This window comes from Acinonyx jubatus, chromosome D2 (assembly GCF_027475565.1).
Source record: "Acinonyx jubatus isolate Ajub_Pintada_27869175 chromosome D2, VMU_Ajub_asm_v1.0, whole genome shotgun sequence".
Lineage (NCBI taxonomy): Eukaryota > Metazoa > Chordata > Mammalia > Carnivora > Felidae > Acinonyx > Acinonyx jubatus.
In genome coordinates, this window is record NC_069393.1 from 44,327,584 (window position 1) to 44,345,817 (window position 18,234).

Consider the following 18,234-nt stretch of genomic DNA (forward strand, 5'->3'; position numbering starts at 1 on the left):
TCCCCAAAGGCTGACAAAGTCTCTCCTGTCCCTTTGGTCCCGGGATCTGCCTTTGGTGGAAAATCCTGGTCTCAGGGCTGTGCAGTGGGCAGGAGGGCTGTCAGGGTGGGAGCATTTGCAGGGGCCCGGACTGCATTCATTTGCCCCTGGCAGATCCAGCCTCCTCAGGCAACAGTGCCATCAGTCAGTACAGCGCTGGCCAGTGGGGTCTTTTTCCTACCCAAACCCAGGCCCGGTCCCCTTCCTCTGACATAGTGTCCTGCTATAACTACTTCCTCTGGATCTCTTTTAGGCTTCTACCCTGAGGATCCACAGACAGCTCACCGGCCCTGGCTCCATGTGCTCATCTGGGCCGGGCCTGCCTCACAGCTCAATGCCAAATAACACACTCTCCTCCAACCTCCCCAGCCTGTAGTCACTAAAATATAATTGTGGCCAAACCTCTTGCCCTGGCGGGTGACAGGGATGGAGATCAACAAAATGCAGCCCAACATACATCAGAGCCTGGGCAGGGACCAAGTTCTGAAAGCGAAGGCTCCTTTTCTGAAAGTTCACCTGTGTACTATAAATAGTCCTTTGGAAATTGATAAAAATTTAAAAAGCCACTAATATTTCAATGAGGATCACAGCACTTGCTGAAACAGGTTATCTCAAGCTACTAATTTCGTGGCAAAGGCCCTGGATCAGGCTGTGGCGCACACCTGGGAAAGGTGTTTTGAGTCCTAAGGCCTCCTGAGGCCCCTCCCTGCCGCTCCATCACCCTCTTTTTTCGGCCAGCTCTCTCTGCCCAGGTAGGTGGCAGGCAGTGGGGCACGGGGTAGAAGTGTCCCACAGGCAGGTTTTGTGAAGGTCTGTGTGGTTCCCTTTTGTGAAGGTCTGTGTGGGCACTGGGCACGCTGACATGAGGACAAAAATCAGGACTTACCATTACTATCTTCTGCACTGGTAGCTCCTTGCAGGGCTAGAATGTTAAAGAGACATGAACATAGGCTGGAGGAGCATGAAGGGCACTGGCTCAGCCATGCAGACAGAAGGGGACCCTACTCAGCAGCAGTGGGACAGAACATGGGCTTTGGGTGTCAGTCTGCGAGCCCACTGTCTATGGGATGTGGCCAACTGGCTCCAGCATCCCAAGGCTCAGGCTCCTGGGTTATCAAAGGGATATCGGACCTCCCTGGCGGTGGACAGGAAGACAGCCAGACTAGGGTGCCTGGTCCCTGGCAGAGGTGTCCACGCAGTAGTTTTCATTAGGAGCCCTTCCATGACATGAAGACAAGAGAACACATCCAATTCCCTTCCTCCTCTCCCCTCACCTCCCACAGCCCGCAGCCTTCCCTAGTCCCCACTCTGTGCTGACAGCCCCCACTCCCGCTTTCTGTCCTCACAGCTCCCCCTCCACAGCAATCTGGCCTGCTTCTGTCTTGCTGCTTTGCTCTGTCCTTTCCCACCTCTGTGGTTTCCTCTTCCTTCACCCAGCTCTGTCCCATGTCCTTGCAAACCCAGCAGCCAGTACGTCTGCCCTCCTCCCTCCCCGGGGGCCAGTGTCTCTCCTTTGCTAGGGCCCTGATGCCACAGCCTATGAGGCTGACATTTTACCCGCCACCCCCAGGTACCAATACTAGAGCAGACACCAGACTGTGAGCTCCTGTGTGCAAGATGGTGGCAGCTCCTTTCCCGTCCCTGTGTGCCAAGTATGGGGCCCATCATGTCCTGGCCCTTAGTAATGACTGAGGAAGGAAGGAGGGATGCACTGGTTGTGTGCAGAAATCTGTACTGGTTTCCAAGGCTCAGTTGCCCCAGAGGCTAGGAATCATCCCTTCCAGCAGATTCTCTTTTGTGGGCCCAGTGCCTCCTATGGGACCCGCTTTCCTCTCTCAGCATCAGAGGCCTCTTCTGGTGCTTGGTCTCCCTGAGTTCTCCAGAAGCCTGGCTGCTGTGATGCCTCTCTTGTCACTAGGTACTGGGGTGACTTCTCCCCAGAGGACAGGGCAACTCATAGGCCACTTCTGGAAACAAGCATGAAGCAGGGGGTCCCTGAGATGCAAGCTGAGTCTCTGACCAGGAATGGTAGACACAGTCTGTGCCTGTGTTTGCCCATGTGATGAACTGGGAGCTGATGGGAACCTGCCCACTGGCAAGATCATGGGGTGAGTGGGGCTTGGTTACCTTGTGGCCTGGGGACAGTTTGTGTCATAGGGCCGTGTGGATCACTCACAGGGGTCACTCACCTTCCTGCAGCAACAGAGACAGCAGATCACCACCACGATAATGATCAGGGTTGGGACGAACAATGGGAATAGGTAGTCAAGGGTAGGCTTTTCTGTGACAGCCATGGGTGCTGGTGCCTCCTGTGTGACAACTGTGGGCACTGTTGTCTTCTGTGTGACAACTGTGGGGATTGAAGTCTCCTCCTTTGGGGCATCTGTGGGCTCCGATGTATTGCCCTGCAAAAAGCACAAAAGTCAGAGTCCTGGGTGGGTCTGGATGGCCCTCACTGGGTGCCTCCCCCCAGCACCTTACACTGCACCTGCACATCGCGTGTTCCCACTCATCTCAGATTTCCCCACCTCCAGGGAGCACTAAGGCCTGGAGGACAAGACTGCACTCAAAGAGCCGCTGTGGAGCCCTGGGCCACAGAGCCCACCACTGGCTTCGTTCCGAGGCTCTGGCCCAGATCCCTGACAAGGACCGGAATCCCCATGTGTGACATGCCAGCCCTCACTGCACGCCTCAGCCGCACGCGGTGCAGTCCTGCCCTAAACCAAATGCTCAGCTTTCCCTGAGGCAGGGGAGCTACAGGGGACAGAGTCTGTGCCCAGGAGGGGGAAGCAGGGTGGGGGCCCATGAGCTCAGGCTCCTCCTGAGTTCTTTCCTAAATGTGCCTGCTGAGGGCGGCCTGTCAGTTAGGCTCCTGAGGGACAAATGGCTGAGTGTGGTCTGCTGGTCGGTGAGTGCCTGTCCTGGCACAAGCGAACACACAGTCAGAGGACTGTCCGTGCTGCTGGAACCCTCCCAGCTGGGACTGGACACTAGGCTGGTGGCAATCAGGCACGGGCATCGCTCCTCCCAGGCAGCCCTCTTCCTGTGCCTAACGTGCTCTGTCGCCCATGTCATGCTGCCCCGCCCCAGGTGCCCGGGTGACGTGGAGCTCTGAGAAGTGGGCACCTGGGAGTAACACCCTCTTTCCCACGTGCCCGTCCCTGAGCTGAGTCCCAGGCCCTCCCCACAGCCCTGGCAGCTTCCTACCAAGTGCCGGAGAGCAAGGTCCAGCAGAGGTCAGAGAGTTAGTGGAGACGGATGGCTGAGGAGCACGAGAAAGCAGCAGAGGCAGAGGGGAGGCTGGTGCCCTCTGCAAAATGACAGGGGTGTTCCTCAAGCGGGCTTGGGCTCGCGGGCAGTGATGGGCGTGTGTGGGTTCAGCTGTGTCAGCAGCTGCTGAAACACCCTGATTGCACAGGGCCACAGTGGGTCCCGCCCTCCAGATCCCCTGTGTCTGGGGCCCGGATTTGGAGCACCCCGCTGCCCCAGAGGTCCTGGACTCGGGCTCCTAACACTTGCCTCCAAGCCTCTCCCACTTGCCCAGCTGGAATGCAGGATGGAGCCCCGAGCTCCCCACCACTATTCTTGGGCCAGCAGAGGTGGCAAGGGGTGAGGCGGGGTGGCAGAGCCCCAGCACCATTTCTGGACTCTGCTTAGAGCTCTAACCGTTCCCTTTCCCTTGCCTTCAGGGACACCTGGTTCCCAGAGAGAGACAGCAGAGGTTCTGCAGCACCTGCTGGACAGGAAGCTACATGGCAGATGCTCTTGTGGAAGCGCTCCCAGGGCACCTCACAACCCCGATGTGCGGATGGTTTGCCAATGAAGGGCTGAGGGCCCCAAGCTGGCTGTGAGAAGTCGTCCCAGCTGCCTGTCTGCATAAGCTACTTTCTCAGGCCCTCCAGCATGTGTCCTCTTTCCGTGCCCCGCCCCCCCCCCCCCCCCCCCCCGCCAACTATCTTCTCCTCCAATGCCAGTGCTCTTGACAGTCCCAGGATGGAGGATGCCGCCCCACCGTGGCACTCACACAATTCAGGCTGGTTACTTTCATGCTCTCCTCAATGAAGGTGACACCATTGTTCAGGCTGTATTGAACGATGACCACCCTAAAGCACAGAAAGGTCATGTCGTGTGTACTACCCTGCAGACGTTTTGTTCTTGCACTTGGCTCAAACCACAGCCTACAGCTGTCCTCATTGTAAAGACTCTGATAAGCAGGCTTTTGGTCCATCATTGAGCACACAGCATGGATAAGAGGGGGCTCATCCCAAGCCCTACAAGGTCAACCTCTGCAGTGCAGGCTGACCAGGCATGAGGAACCCTGCATGGGTCAGATGCCATCGTGGCCATAGGCTAAGTTTCCAAGGAGGTCGGCTTGGTGTCACCATCCTGACCCTTCTCTATTTACAAAGTTTTGGCTTAGCCCTGATAGGCTGCATGTAGCAAAGGCACCACCCTTGGGAACATCAGTTCTCATATTCTGCCCTCCTCAGCAGAGACTGGGCCACAGCAGAACCCTGAGCATCTCAGGGGAGGACCAATAAGAGTAGTTATGAAGGATGCCCTGAGCCCTCTGAAACAGACATGTAGTGTCACAGCAGAAGTAGCATCCCACATTCTGCATAGCACATGGTGACAAAAACTTCCCACTGGCCCCTGACCTGAGGTACTTACTGTCCAGGCTCCTTAAATACATGTCCTGGGCAAGCTAAAGATTCATCATCCTTAAGTAGAGGTTTTTTATCTAGGAGAAAACCACAAGAGAATAATGTCAATGAGCATGCCCATCCATCCATCTCCCCTCAGCTGGCCCCTGGCAAGCAGACTAACACTGGCAGATGCCAGCTTCTCTTTGCTGCCTTCCTCTGAGCCCCTGCCATGCACCAGGCCCTGTGCAATGCCTGGTTGGAATGGAAAAGGTTGAGTCCCTGCTCTCAAGGGCCCTACATTTGAGGGATGGGAGGGAGACAATGAAATAACAAAGAACAAAATAAATGTGGAGAGGGACACTTCTTGAGACCACAATAAACAACAGAAGGCACAGCGAATAGAGGGGAAGGGACACCTGCTTAGGAATGTGGGGCCTGTCCTGTCCCTAAGAGACACCATTTCTCTTAAGGGACTGAAACATTTACTGTGTAATGTTGTGATGTCTGGAGGTAGCTCTGGGTTTACCAGATGGCCCTGCAGTAAGACATCACGGCACACAATCTCATCAGGTCCAATGAATGCACTGGGGGGGCTCAGTGGGAGATAGTCCTACTGTACCACCCTGCTCTCTGGGGAGGATCACACCCATCTCAGTGTGAGGGCACATCTACGTACCCAACATGTGCTTCTACTGGCCACTCACCCATCATGGAGGAATACCTGATGCCTGAGTATTTCCTTACATTATAGGCTTACATAGGGGATGTGGTTTAGCTCGACTGTCATATTGACTTCATCTTGCAGTAGAGGAAAAAGAAGCTGAGAATAGAACCCTCATTTGGTCAAGGTCAGACAAGTAATGTGTGCCTGTGCCAGGATTCCTGGGCCTGGGCCTGGCAGCTGGCATCCTGTCTCAATCCCAGATGCACACATTCTCCTGTGAAGCTCCCAGTGTACCTGGCCCAGGGCTGCCTGTGTTTCTCGCCAGCAGACTCAATGGATTCGGGTCCTTGTCTCTCAAGGCCAGTGAGAGCTGAGCCAAGGGAGGGGGAATACAGATCTGGGGCACACCCAGCACACCACAGCCATTCCTGGCAAGGGTTAAAGCCCTGCTAGGAGAGGCTCTTGTGGTTGATGACTTCCCAGCTTTGAGGTATAGGTCGCCAGGCTTCCCAGCCAGGTCTCTCCTTCTACTTGTCCATGCTGATCTATCCTCACAGGACCAACAGTGAATGGTCAGCAAGGGCATTAAAGGCCTGGCTGGCTGAGGGGAAGGCAGCCTATTGTAGGGAGTTTGTCACTTAGAGGCACCAAGGTGGCTACTTACGGAGGATATTGTCGACATCCAACTTATATCTGCAAACAATTTCATCCATCGTGTGTTGATGTAAGTCAGTATCATAAAATCTCATATCATATTCTTCTGCAAAGTCAATATCCAAAGATCTGTGTGAGGGAGGGATGAGGGCTGTCTTTCCTCTGATTGGCTACTAATAGCAGGTCACGCAAAAACTGCATTTCCAAGGACTCCTCATAAGGAAGCAACTACGTCAAAACCAAGATGTGTGACCCGTGTGGTCAGATCCTCACCTGATTTCACTGAGGGTCCACTATGAGTGCTAAGGGGGCTTGAGCACTCAGGGTCCCCTCACCTCCACCCTTGATCTTTGGAGCCCATTAAGGCATTCAGCCTCATCTCCTGCATAGGGGCAATGCCAGCCCTGGGTTTCTTACCCCGAAATGTCCAAATACTCTCTGAAGGGTGCAGGAGGTCCCTTCCATGGGGTCTACCATATACATGAGAGAAGAGCTAGGATAACAAGGCTGAAAACAGCCCTGTCCCATGCCGGAGCTGGTTGTCCAGGCCTGGGTGCCTTATGACTTCCTGATGCATGGAGTTTCCTCCTCCTCCCAGTCTTTCTGTTTGCCTATCACAGGCTGAAGGCCCAGGAGCAGGGATGGGACTCAGGTGAGGCAGGCAAAGAGCCCAGGACTCTGTACAGAAGAATCCCCCAGGTAAAGATAAGTTCTGTCTTAGCTGTGGTTCTGGAAGTCTCACATGATTGCTCTTCCCCTGCCTTTGCCTGAGGCTTCATGGACTACAGACAACCCGCCCAGGATTCAGGAAGCATTTACTCTCTCAGTGTGGAAACACTGATATGTGAGGTGCAAGTCTAGGCCCTAGACCTTTACCAGGGTGCTGAGGCTTCCCTAGTGCTTCCCAGACCCTGAAGTAAACACCAGGAGACAGAGAGGACAGATGGTAGACAGGATCCCAAAGGATTCGGCCAGGATAACATGCAGGTCTTCAGCTGCAAGCCCAAAGTCATTAGCCTCCACTGCTGCACATGTCCAAGACTGGATCATTCCAGTCCCTGAAGCTTGATTAGCCTTAGGTCGATGAACTAATGGAACAATTTCTCAAAATTCCAGGGCAACCTTGGATATGGCTATCCTGATTTCTCCTGCTTCAGGTCTTCTTGCAGCTCCCACTGATTGAGGCAACATTTACAAATTCTGCTTTAAAGAAAATAGATTCTTGCCCTGTAGCTGAGCAAGTCCTGCTGATATGGTATGTTAGTCTTTCAAGTGTTTCCCCAAAATTGCAGTCAACATTGAAAGTCTACATATTGTCCCTAAAAATCCATATTACTAGCTTTTATGGAAAATGGGAGCACCTGGCATCAGCAGGTTCATATTTCTACATGTCAACCATTGGCTTGAACATGGGCCACTGTTTTGTTCACAAGGGAGCAGTTTGCCATGGCCAGCAGACCACCACTCCAGAACCAATCACACTGCAGTGAATCATCCTTTGTTTGGCCTGAGCCCATCCTAATGTGCATGGAACCTGCCTGGCACCTAAAGGCTCCTGCTGGCAGTGGCCCTGCCCAAGGAAGCTCATGAGTCCTATAGAAGTGAGAAGAGAGCACTGAGGTTTTGATAGAGGGCAGGTAGGGCCAACTGATGGCCCTGTGCTAAAAAAATCTGCATGTTGTCCATCTAGGCAGGCTTGATGTCCTTAAGGAATATGTTCTCTCTAACCAAGCTTCAGGGACTGGAATGATCCAGGCTTGGACATGTGCAGCAGTGGAGGCTAATGACTTTGGGCTTGCAGCTGTGTAAACTGTGGTATACAGTAACCAATACCACAATTGTGTCAGGTTGCCTTCTCACTGTTCACACTTCATAAGGACCCTTCCCATCATAACATAGGGCTCTATGATTAGCCTGGAAGGAGCAGTTGGCCTTGTCTCCTGCAAACCCTTTCATCAGCCCAGCTAGGAGCACCCTCAGCAGAGCTGTTGGCCCTCAGCCTCAAGGAAGTGTCATCTGCAATTTACATTCCAGGATTTTTTGTTGCAAAGAAGCATTTCCTTGCAAGACAGAACTGTAAATTGATAGCCCACATTATAATTAGATACAGGCAGAGAAGGGAAAAGTCAGCTGGCTGCATGTGGACAGATCAGGCTCCAGAGGAGGCAAAAGGCAAGTAGAGCCTTTCTTCCACAAGCACACAGGCAGAAGGAACCCTAAGTGGGCAAATCTGTGCCAGGCCCAAGCCATGTAACACCGGTGTTCATCCAAAATGACACTCCTCACTAACTGAGCATATACTATGGGCCAATCTACAGTTTCCTTAACCTCCAACACCCATGAGTTAGGCATACCTATCCAAGCTTACAGAGAGGGAAACCGAGGCTAAGAGAGGGCAGATGGCCTCTCCCAGACCCCTGGCAGGTACAAGGCTAGTATCTGACATCTAGAGCTTAATCCAGGCCACTTCTGCCCCCCTCTGTTCTTGTCTTAGTTCTGAGCAGCTATCACGCCATTGCTCAGGATGTAGGGCAGCCACTGAGGATAGGGCTGCTTGACAGCCTGGAACCTTGCAGTATCTGCACTACTCGGGAAACTTGCACACTGTCCATACGTCTGTGACCCCATTCCCACCATGTACGCCCTGCAGCTCTTCAGGCCCTGCTCAGTCATTACTTCTCCTCTACAGCAGTGCCCTCTGTGTCCCCAGGCACTACTGCTCTCAGAAAACGTCACTATGGAAAGTCTCGGTAAGTGGAAGGCAGGGTGATGGTGTCAGACTTTTGAGCAGAAGGGACATGGAGTTAAAGGATTTTGCTTTGAAGCCAAGGACAGATGAACACTGGCTTTCAGGGAGCTGTGTTTCCCAGGTAGAGTCCCACTGTGCACCCGCTCTGGGTGGCACAGGGACCATCCAGTCCCTGGCAGGGAGACCAATCCTTCTTTATGAGAGCTTTCCTTCTGGAGGAAGAGTTCTACACCAGGCCTCCTGGGCTCCAGAGAGAGGAGATGGGAAGGCAGGCAGCCCACTGACAAGATCAGGAGGAAGCCAAGCAGTGAGGAAGGACAACCAACCAACCATGAGACTGACAAGGGCACCGGGTGGAAGTGACCTGTCCTGGGAGGGTCAGGCTCTGGGACACCACCTGCTGCTCAGCACCGGCTCTTTGGGAGAAATTCAACTCTACTGACCAACATTTAAGCTGTGTGTCCTCTTAATGCCACAATTCTACTTCTGGAATTGATCCGGGGAATCCTGACCCATGCCCACAGAGAGGTGAGCCTCAGGGCGTGCACAGCCTGCTGTAGCCACATATTAGGAACCACCACAATATCGACCAGGGGAGACTAATGAAAGAAGTTTCCTCCATCCGTGTAATGGAGTATGTGCAGATGGCTGGAAAATGTTATGAACTGCATGATCCCATTAATGTAAAAATACCTTGAAAAGCATATATAGCTATTTGCATCTATATTATCAATTATGTATGGTAGCTATTTCTGGGACGCAGTAGTAGTAGAAAAAGGGGAACCTCATTGTAGAGGGACAGTAGCTATCCAAGCTGGTGGCAATGGTGTCTTTGCACTGCTTTTGCCTTCTGGGTCCTACTGCCCCACAGTCTGCCTTGCCTTCTGCACACAGTGAGTCTCCTGGCCACCCTGCAGGACCTGTCCACCAGCTCTCAGAGAAAAGCCCGCCTCTGCCCTGTGTCCTACTATGTGCCACCACTGATGTGCCATGGTTGTTGGGCTCTGTAGACACTCGCTCTGGGCCAGCCACACACAGGAAAAAGAATGAGAAGGTGCCACCTCCAGCTGTCCTCCCAGACACAAATATCGAAGTATATCCAGCAAACACACAGGAGTGATGATTCTCAAAACCACTGTGCCCAGAGTACCTGGCCAAACAGAATGTTTAAATAGAATGTTCATATTACATGAGTCTACTGAGAAGATATTTTAAAGGATCAAACAGCCTATGGAGGAAAAACTGAGAAGAATTGCCTTCAGAGGTTGGGGACAAGGATTGTCTGGCAAGTGATCTGAGGGGATTTTCCAGGGACAATGGTAAATTCTGTCTTCCTGGAGTGTGCATTTTTCAGAAGTTGTCAAAAAATACACTGAAGTTTGCTGCAATTTAAGGAGAGCTCTTAAGAAATATTAGTATAAATAGGGCCACCTGGATGGCTCAGTCAGTTAAGCATCTGACTTTGGCTCAGGTCATGATCTCGCAGTCTGTGAGTTCGAGCCCCATGTTGGGCTCTGTGCTGACAACTCAGAGCCTGGAGCCTGCTTCAGATTCTGTGTCTCCCTCTCTCTGCCCCTACCCCACTCATGCTCTGTTTCTCTTGCTCTCAAAAATAAATAAAACATAAAAAAAGAAATATTTGTGTAAGTAAAGCTATGCAGACTGATGGGTTTTGGAAGTGAGGTAGCCTGATGTCTGTAATTGACTTGAAACACATAAAAAAATAAGATGCAATGTGTGTGTGTGTGTGTGTGTGTGTGTGAGAGAGAGAGAGAGAGAGAGAGAGAGAGCGAGAGAGAGGGAGAGACAAAGCACACTGGATAAACAATAAAGAAATATGGTGAGATATTAAACAGTAACTGCAAAATCCAGGTAGTATAGACAGAGGTGTTCATTGTACAGTTGTTTCCACTTTGCTGTACGTTTGAAAGCTTCCTTCATAAAAGGTTGGTAACACATCAAAGAACTGAATGAGAAGAATCAACCGTGACACAGCCAAGCAGAAGTCATGGCACATTCAAGGTGAGAAGCGACTAATGAGAAGGACAGACCAAGGGCTGTGGGAATCCAGAGGGGCCAGTGAACCAAGAAAGGGACAAGGATGAACCTCCTGAGGGTGGAGTCAAAGGATGGATGGGCTGGACCCTGTAAAGTGGGGGGAAGTAGGGTCTTGTAGGAAGCCTAGTGACACCCCCAGCCTGAGAGCTGAGGGAAGACCTGACTGGCCCTGCTGTGGGTCTAGGGGCCTCAGACTTCCAGGCCAGGCTGGGGTTAGGGAAGGGGCTTTCTCAGTGCCCTGAGGTCCTGTGCAGAGGATGGCCTGGAGCACAGCCCTAGAGGCAGGAAGGCCAGCAGAGGCCTCTCTGCCTCATCCTGGAGAGCACCCTGAGAGACTGAAGAGGTCAGGAGTCTCGTGCTCATCCCCTGTCTGCTTCCCAAGGCACCCTGACCCACTGATTTATTTCAAATGACAGCCTGATGAAATGGCTCTTTCTATTTCACTTGGGGTCCAGGTTCTTGCCTTGAGCTTTGCCTCCAAGTGACTGTCATGTCGTGTGGCAGCTTTCGTCAAGAGGGCGACAATCTTAAAGGTCAGAGCAGGAAATGCTGAGTTGAGCTGTCAGCGGGTGTGTGGCAGGCACCTGTAACCCTGGCCAGGCCGCCATGGGGGATGGACAACGACTGATGTTTGCACCTGCAGTTTGACATGCTGCTCAGACGCCATGACCTGCGTGTGTGCAGGGGACATAATCAGAGGAATGAAGCTGTCAGGTCGGCTGCACGGCGGGGTGCTTTAAAGCAGAAGCAGGGCAAGAGCCTACTTGTGTGGGAGTCTCCTGCCCGCCTCCAACCTCTCACTGCGAGTTGGTTAAGAAGACAGGAAGAGTCTGAGAGCTGCTGCCAACAGCTGGCTCAGCGGGAGACGCTTTCATACTGGTGATTTTATGCCCTCCCCCCCCCACCCCCCCGCCCATGAGCTCAGCCTTGGGGTGGAGGCGTCAAGGATGGTGGGACTATTAGTACCACTACTATTGGTTAGGGCTTCCCAGCTTCTAGATCCTGTGCCGGTCCTTGTAAGATCGCGCGGCCTTACGTCTTACGAGAGATGTGCGAGTGGGTGCTGTTGGAGACGAAAGGGGAGCTCACAGATGTTTGGTAATTTGCTCCAGGTTGCAGCAGAGCCAGATCTGAACACAGCTGTGTCTGACCCCATGGTCTACTGCACGATAGCCTTACAGTTAAGAGCACAGAGGCCGACCCGGTCTCTGGGTCTGCGTTTGGCCAGATCCAGCTGTGTGTGCTGTTACCAGGGGAGTAAGTGTGCTCATCCACCCTCCTCAGTACCAGTCTCCATGATGAGACATATAAGCCCGTACACACAGAGCTCATCGCAGGCAGGGGGCTTCTATCACAAAAGTCACTGCACAGGATGTCCTCACCAGACTGACTCAGGGACCTTTGTAGGGGCGGAGAGGGCACGCTTGTGAAGTTCCAGATGTCGGGGAGAGGCGTTCTCCATAGAACAAGGTGTGTTTAGTTGCATTTGTGTGGATACCTTTTGTTGGACTATGTTTCTAGTATGATGCTGGCCATTGAACTGTATCTAATTCTTTTATTTTTTTTTTCAAATTTTTATTTAAGTTCTAGTTAATATACATTGCAATATGGGTTTCAGGAGTAGAAATCAGTGATTCATCACTTACAGATAACACCAAGTGTCCTCATAACAACTGCCCTCCTTAATACCCATCACCCATTTAGCCCATCCCCTGCTTACCTCCCCTATCAAGCCTCAGTGTGTTCTCTATAGTTAAGAGTGTTTTGTGGTTTGCTTTCCTTTCTTTCATCTCACTTTCCATATGGTCATCTGTTTTCTTTCTTAAGTTCCACATAAAATGAAATCATGTGATTTTCTTTTCTGACTGAGGTATTTCACTTATCATAATACACTGTATCTCCATGGCAAGAGATACACTGTATCTCTTTACAAATGGCAAGATTTCATTCTTTTTTATGGCTGAGTAATATTCCCTTGTGTATAGGGCATCTTCTTTAACTATTTATCAGTCCATGGACATTTGGGCTTTCCATAATTTGGCTACTGTTGATAATGCTGCTATGAACATCAGGGTGCATGTACCCCTTCAAATCTGTATTATTGTAATTTTGGGGTATATACCTAGTAGTGAAGTTGCTGGTCATAGGGTAGTTCTGTTGTTAAATTTTTAGGGAACCTCTATACTGTTCTTCAGAGTGGCTGCACCAGTTTGCATTCCCACAAACACTGTAAGAGGGTTCCCCTTTCTCCACATCCTCACCAACACCTGTTGTTTCTTGTGTTGTTAATTTTAGCCATTCTGACAGGTGTGAGGTGGTATTTGTTTTTGTATTTGATTTTGTTTCGATTTGTATTTTGATTTTTTTGATTTGTATTTTCTGTGATGATGAGTGATGTTGTGCATCATTTCATGTGTCTGTTAGCCATCTGTATGTCTTCTTTGGAAAAATAATCTGTTTATGTCTTCTGCCCATATCTTCACCGGATTATTTGGTTTTTTGGGTGTTGAGTCTGATAAATTTTTTTTATAGATTTTGGAAACTAACCCTTTATCTGATATGTCATTTGCAAATATCTTCTCCCATTCAGTAGGCTGCCTTTTAGTTTTGTTGATTGTTTCCTTCGCTGTGCAGAAGCTCTTTATCTTGATGAAGTCCCAATAGTTCATTTTTCCTTTTGTTCCTCTTGCCTTCGGAGACACATCTAGTAAAACATTGCTATAGGAAAATCAAACAGGTTGCTGCATGTGTTCTCCTCTAGGGTTTTGATGGTTTCCTGTTTCACATTTAGGTATTTTATCCATTTTGAATTTATTTTTATATATGGTGTAAGAAAGTGGTCCAGTTTCATTCTTCTGCATGTCACTGTCCAGTTTTCCTGACACCAATTGTTGAAAAGACCGTCTTTTTTCCATTGGATATTCTTTGCTGCCTTGTTAAAGATTAGTTGACCATATAGTTGTGATTACATTTCTGGATTTTACATTCTGTTGCATTATCTATGTGACTGTTTTTATGCCAGTACCATATTGTCTTGATGACTACAGCTTTGTAATATAGCTTGAAGTCCGGAATTGTGATGCCTCCAGCTGTTTTTCTTTTTCAGGATTGCCTTGGCTATCTGGGGTCTTTTTTGGTTCTATGCAAATTTTAGGATTGTTTGTTCTAGCTCTGTGAAAAATGCTGCTGGTATTTTGATAGGGATTGCATTAAATGAGGAGATTGCTCTGGGTAATATAGACATTTAACAATGTTTGTTCTTCCAATCCATGAGCATGGAATATTTTTCCATTTATTTGTGTCCTCTTCAATTTCTTTCATAAGTGTTCTATAGTTTTCAGAGTATAGAAATTTTACCTCTTGTTAGGTTTATTCCTAGGTATCTTATTGTTTTTGGTGCAATTGTAAATGGGATCGAATCCTGATTTCTTTTTCTGTTGCTTCACTATTGGAGTATAGAAATGCAATGAATTTCTGTACATTGATTTTATATCCTGCCACTTTGCTGAAATCATGTATTTGTTCTAGCAATTTTTTGGTGAAGCCTTTAGGATTTTCTACATAGAGTATAATGTCTGAAAATAGTATGGGTCTGTTCAAATTTTCGATTTCTTCCTGTTTCACTTTGGTAGTTTGTGAGTTTCTAGGAATTTATCCATTTCTTCCAGATTGCCCAGTTTGTTGGCATATAATTTTTCATAATATTCTCTTATAATTGTATCTGTGGTATTGGTTGTGGTCTCTCCTTTTTCATTTGTGATTTTGTTTAATTGGGTCCTTTCTCTTCTCTCTTTGATAAATCTGGCTTGGGTTTACAAATTTTATTAACTCTTTCAATGAACCACCTCTTAGTTTTGTTAATCTGTTCTATTATTTTTGTTTGTTTGTTTCTCTATTATTTATTTCCGCTCTAGTTTTTATCATTTCCCTTCTTCTGCTGGCTTTATGCTTTATTTGCTGTTCCCATTCTAGCTCCTTTAGGTGTAAAGTTTGGTTGTGTATTTAGGACTTTTCTTGCTTCTTACGGTATAGCTGTTTTGCAATATACTTCCCTTTGGGACCACTTTTGCTGCATCCCAAAGGTTTTGTAGTGTTGTGCTTTCATTTTTATTTGCTTCCATGTACTTTTTAATTTCTTCTTCAATTTTATGGTTAACCCATTCATTCTTTAGTAGAAGGTTCTTTAACCTCCATGTATTTGTGGTCTTCCCCAATTTTTTCTTGTGGTTGACTTCAAGTTTCATAGCATTGTCATTTGAATATATGCATGGTATGATCTAAATCTTTTTGTCCTTGTTGAGGGCTGATTTGTGACCCAGTATGTGATGCATTCTGGAGGATGTTTTTGTGCACTCAACAATAATGTGTATTCTAATGCTTTAGGATGAAATGTTCTAAATATATCTGTTAAGTCCATCTGTTCCAGTGTGTCATTTAAAGCCATTGTTTTCTTGTTGATTTTCTGCTTAGATGATCTGTCCCTCGCTGTAGTTGGGGTGTTAAAGTCCCTACTATTATTGTATTATTGTCAATGAGTTTGTTTGTTATTAATTGATTTACATATTTGGGTTCCTCCAAGTTGGGGGCATATATAATTGTTAGATCTTCTTGATGGATTATGACATAGTGCCCTTCTTCATCTCTTTTTACATTCTTTGGTTTAAAATCTAGTTCATATGGGTAGACAAAAGTACCACGGAAGAGGGTAGGAAGGGTGGAGAGGCGGTGCATGCTACACAGACTGGTGGGAGGGAGCCAGGGCGGTGTAGGGGCAGCCTGCCCAGAAAGGCAGAGCCCCCGAAGTCTGGCTAACAAAAGCAGAGGGGCCGAACTCTGTGAGTTCTAACAGCCAGAGGGACTTAACATCTGGAATGTTAAAAGTCAGCAGCTCTGCTCTTGGAGAGCGAGGAGGGCAAGAGGACACCAGGAGGGAGAGTTGTTGAGACCCAGAAGACAGAGCTCAGCTTGGCAGGGGAACAAAGGCTCTGGCAAGCGCCATCTCCCTCTCCCATCCCCCAGCTGAAATTCCAAAGGGAACCAGTCCCCATCACCAAAGTTGCTTGTACCACGCAAATGCCCAAAGCTGTGCTTCTGTGGAGCCATCCCTCTGACAGGGCTGCCTCCCTCCCTGTGCTGCAGGGCCCCTCCCCCAGGGGACCACTGATGGCAAAGCGAGCTAAGCCTGTCCCTCCTACCCCTTTGCACCTTGCGGATCCAGCCCGGCTAATATGCCAGATCCCATCAAAGCAGCACCACAAGCCTGGCAGTGTGCAAGTAGCCCAGACAGGGGCCACACCACTCCACAGTGAGTCCTGCCCCTGGGACAGGGGAAGATAAGGTACACACCAGTCTGACTGTGGCCCCAGTGGTGGGCTGGGGGCAGACACTGGGTCTGACTGCAGCCCCACCCACCAACACAAGTTACTCCTGACAGCACAGGAAGTGCTCTGCAGTTTGGAGCCACTACAGGGACTACCCAAAATGATGAAACGTTAGAATTTTCCTCAAAAGAAACATCAGGAAGTAGCGACAGCTAATGAATTGGTCAAAAACGATTTAAGCAATATAACGGAACAAGAATTTAGAATAATAGTCACAAAATTAATTTCTGGGCTGGGAAAAAGCATAGAGGACAGCAGAGAATCTATTGCTACAGAGATCAGGGGACTAAGAAATAGTCATGAGGAGCTAAAAAATGCTATAAATGAGGTGCAAAATAAAATGCAGGCAGCCATAACATGGACTGAAGAGGCAGAGGAGAGAACAGGTGAATTAGAAGATAAAATTATGGAAAAAGAGGAAGCTGAGAAAAAGAGAGAGAAAAAAATCCAGGAGTATGAGGGGAGAATTAGAGAACTAAGTGATGCAATCAAACGGAACAATATGCATATCATAGGAATTCCAGAAGAAGAAAAGAGAGAGAAAGGGGCTTGAACAAATCATAGCTGAGAACTTCCCTGATCTGGGGAAGGGGGGAAGGAAAAAGGCACTGAAATCCAAGAGGCACAGAGAACTCCCTTCAGACGTAACTTGAATCGATCTTCTGCACGACATATCATAGTGAAACTGGCAAAATACTATGGTATGTTACTACACTTTAAGGTGTTGCTGAATTCCCTAAGTCCACATTCATGATCCAATACTTTTCTTCCCCTCTTCTTCTCAGCTTCATTATTTCCCATAATTTTATCTATTATATCACTGATTTGTTCCTCTATTTTGTCCATCCTCTGCATTGTACCCAGTCGGTTTTGCATCTTGGTTGTAGCATTTTTAATTTCAGCCTAACTAGATTTTAGTTCTTTTATTTCTGTAATAAGGGATTCTCTAGTGTCTTCTATGCTTTTCTTAAGCCAAGCTATTATCCATTGTGATTACTGTTTTAAATTCTGTTTCAGGAATCTTACTCATATCTGTTTTGATTAAATACCTGGCTGTGATTTCTTCCTGTTATTTCTTTTGGGATGAATACCTCCATCTTGTCATTTTTGTCTAGGTCACTGTTGTGTGTGTGTGTGTGTGTGTGTGTGTGTGTGTGAGTGTGTATGTTAGGAAAGGCTGTTATATTCCTGCTCCTGAGAATAATGGCTATAATAAGAAGGGGTTCTATACTGTCTTGTGCCTGGTGCTTCAGGAAATGTTTCAGAGTGTGGACTCTACTGTTGTGTTTTGGCTGTTCCGTCCCTCAAGTCAGTCCTCTGCAGAGTTTTTCCTTGCTTACAGTACAGAGTGGTTGGACCTTGTCCACTATATGGAAAGTTTTAGGTGTGTTTTGGTCTGCTTGTTAAAAGAAGCTAGACCTTATTTCCTCTAGGCTGAAGCTTTGGAGCACTGTATATGATCACTGAACTTGGTGCATGCAGGGGGTTTGTTCCAGTCTTCTGGGGGAGGGGCCTGTTGTGCTGGTACTCAGAGTGACTTGTCCTTGTAAAGATGTACCTGCAGGTGCAGTGGGGTGGGGCTTGGTGTAAGTCGCTGCAGCCTCCGGTGGAGTTGATGTGCTGCTCACCGAAGTCTGTTTGTATTAATGTGCAGGCAGAAAATGGTGTCATCCCACTCTTTCATCCCTGGAGAGGGGAGTACACACCTGCCACTATTCAGGAAGCCATCACAGAAGAGCAAACAATCTCGACTCTTGTATCCCAGATTTATGTCCGAACGCTGCCTTCACCCTGTCTGAGCCGTCTGTCTGCCTGGCAGCACAGTACTCCTGTGTTTTATCTCAGGCATGTGACTGGGTTTCAGAGCTCCAAATTTAGGGACCTGGTGTGGCATGGACCCACGCTGATCCTCTGGGGGAGAGTCTTGCTGTGCTATGGCTGGTGTTTATTTGAGCCAGAAAAACAGTTGCATGACTGTGCAGTGGTTTGACGTTTATGGTAAAGCACAGAAAAAGCCATAACCAAGGTTTGCTGCCTTCAGTA

General features: G+C 48.7%; 1 protein-coding gene across 4 annotated transcripts in view; it reads right to left on the reverse strand.

Moving 5' to 3' along the window:
* LOC106989774 (anthrax toxin receptor-like) overlaps positions 1 to 18,234 on the reverse strand; it is a 126,857-nt gene that overhangs the window by 74,980 nt on the left and 33,643 nt on the right. For all 4 annotated transcript variants that reach the window (XR_008292029.1, XR_008292030.1, XM_053207002.1 and 1 more), the window contains exons 10-14: positions 6,014 to 6,109; positions 4,711 to 4,780; positions 4,064 to 4,142; positions 2,229 to 2,444; positions 926 to 961 (exon numbers count right to left, since the gene is read on the reverse strand). Coding sequence is in view for 2 of the 4 variants with exons in the window: in XM_053207002.1 (XP_053062977.1) it covers positions 926 to 961; positions 2,229 to 2,444; positions 4,064 to 4,142; positions 4,711 to 4,780; positions 6,014 to 6,109 (497 nt within the window). In the remaining 2 variants the exon portion in view is untranslated. The remainder of the gene's footprint in view (positions 1 to 925; positions 962 to 2,228; positions 2,445 to 4,063; positions 4,143 to 4,710; positions 4,781 to 6,013; positions 6,110 to 18,234) is intronic.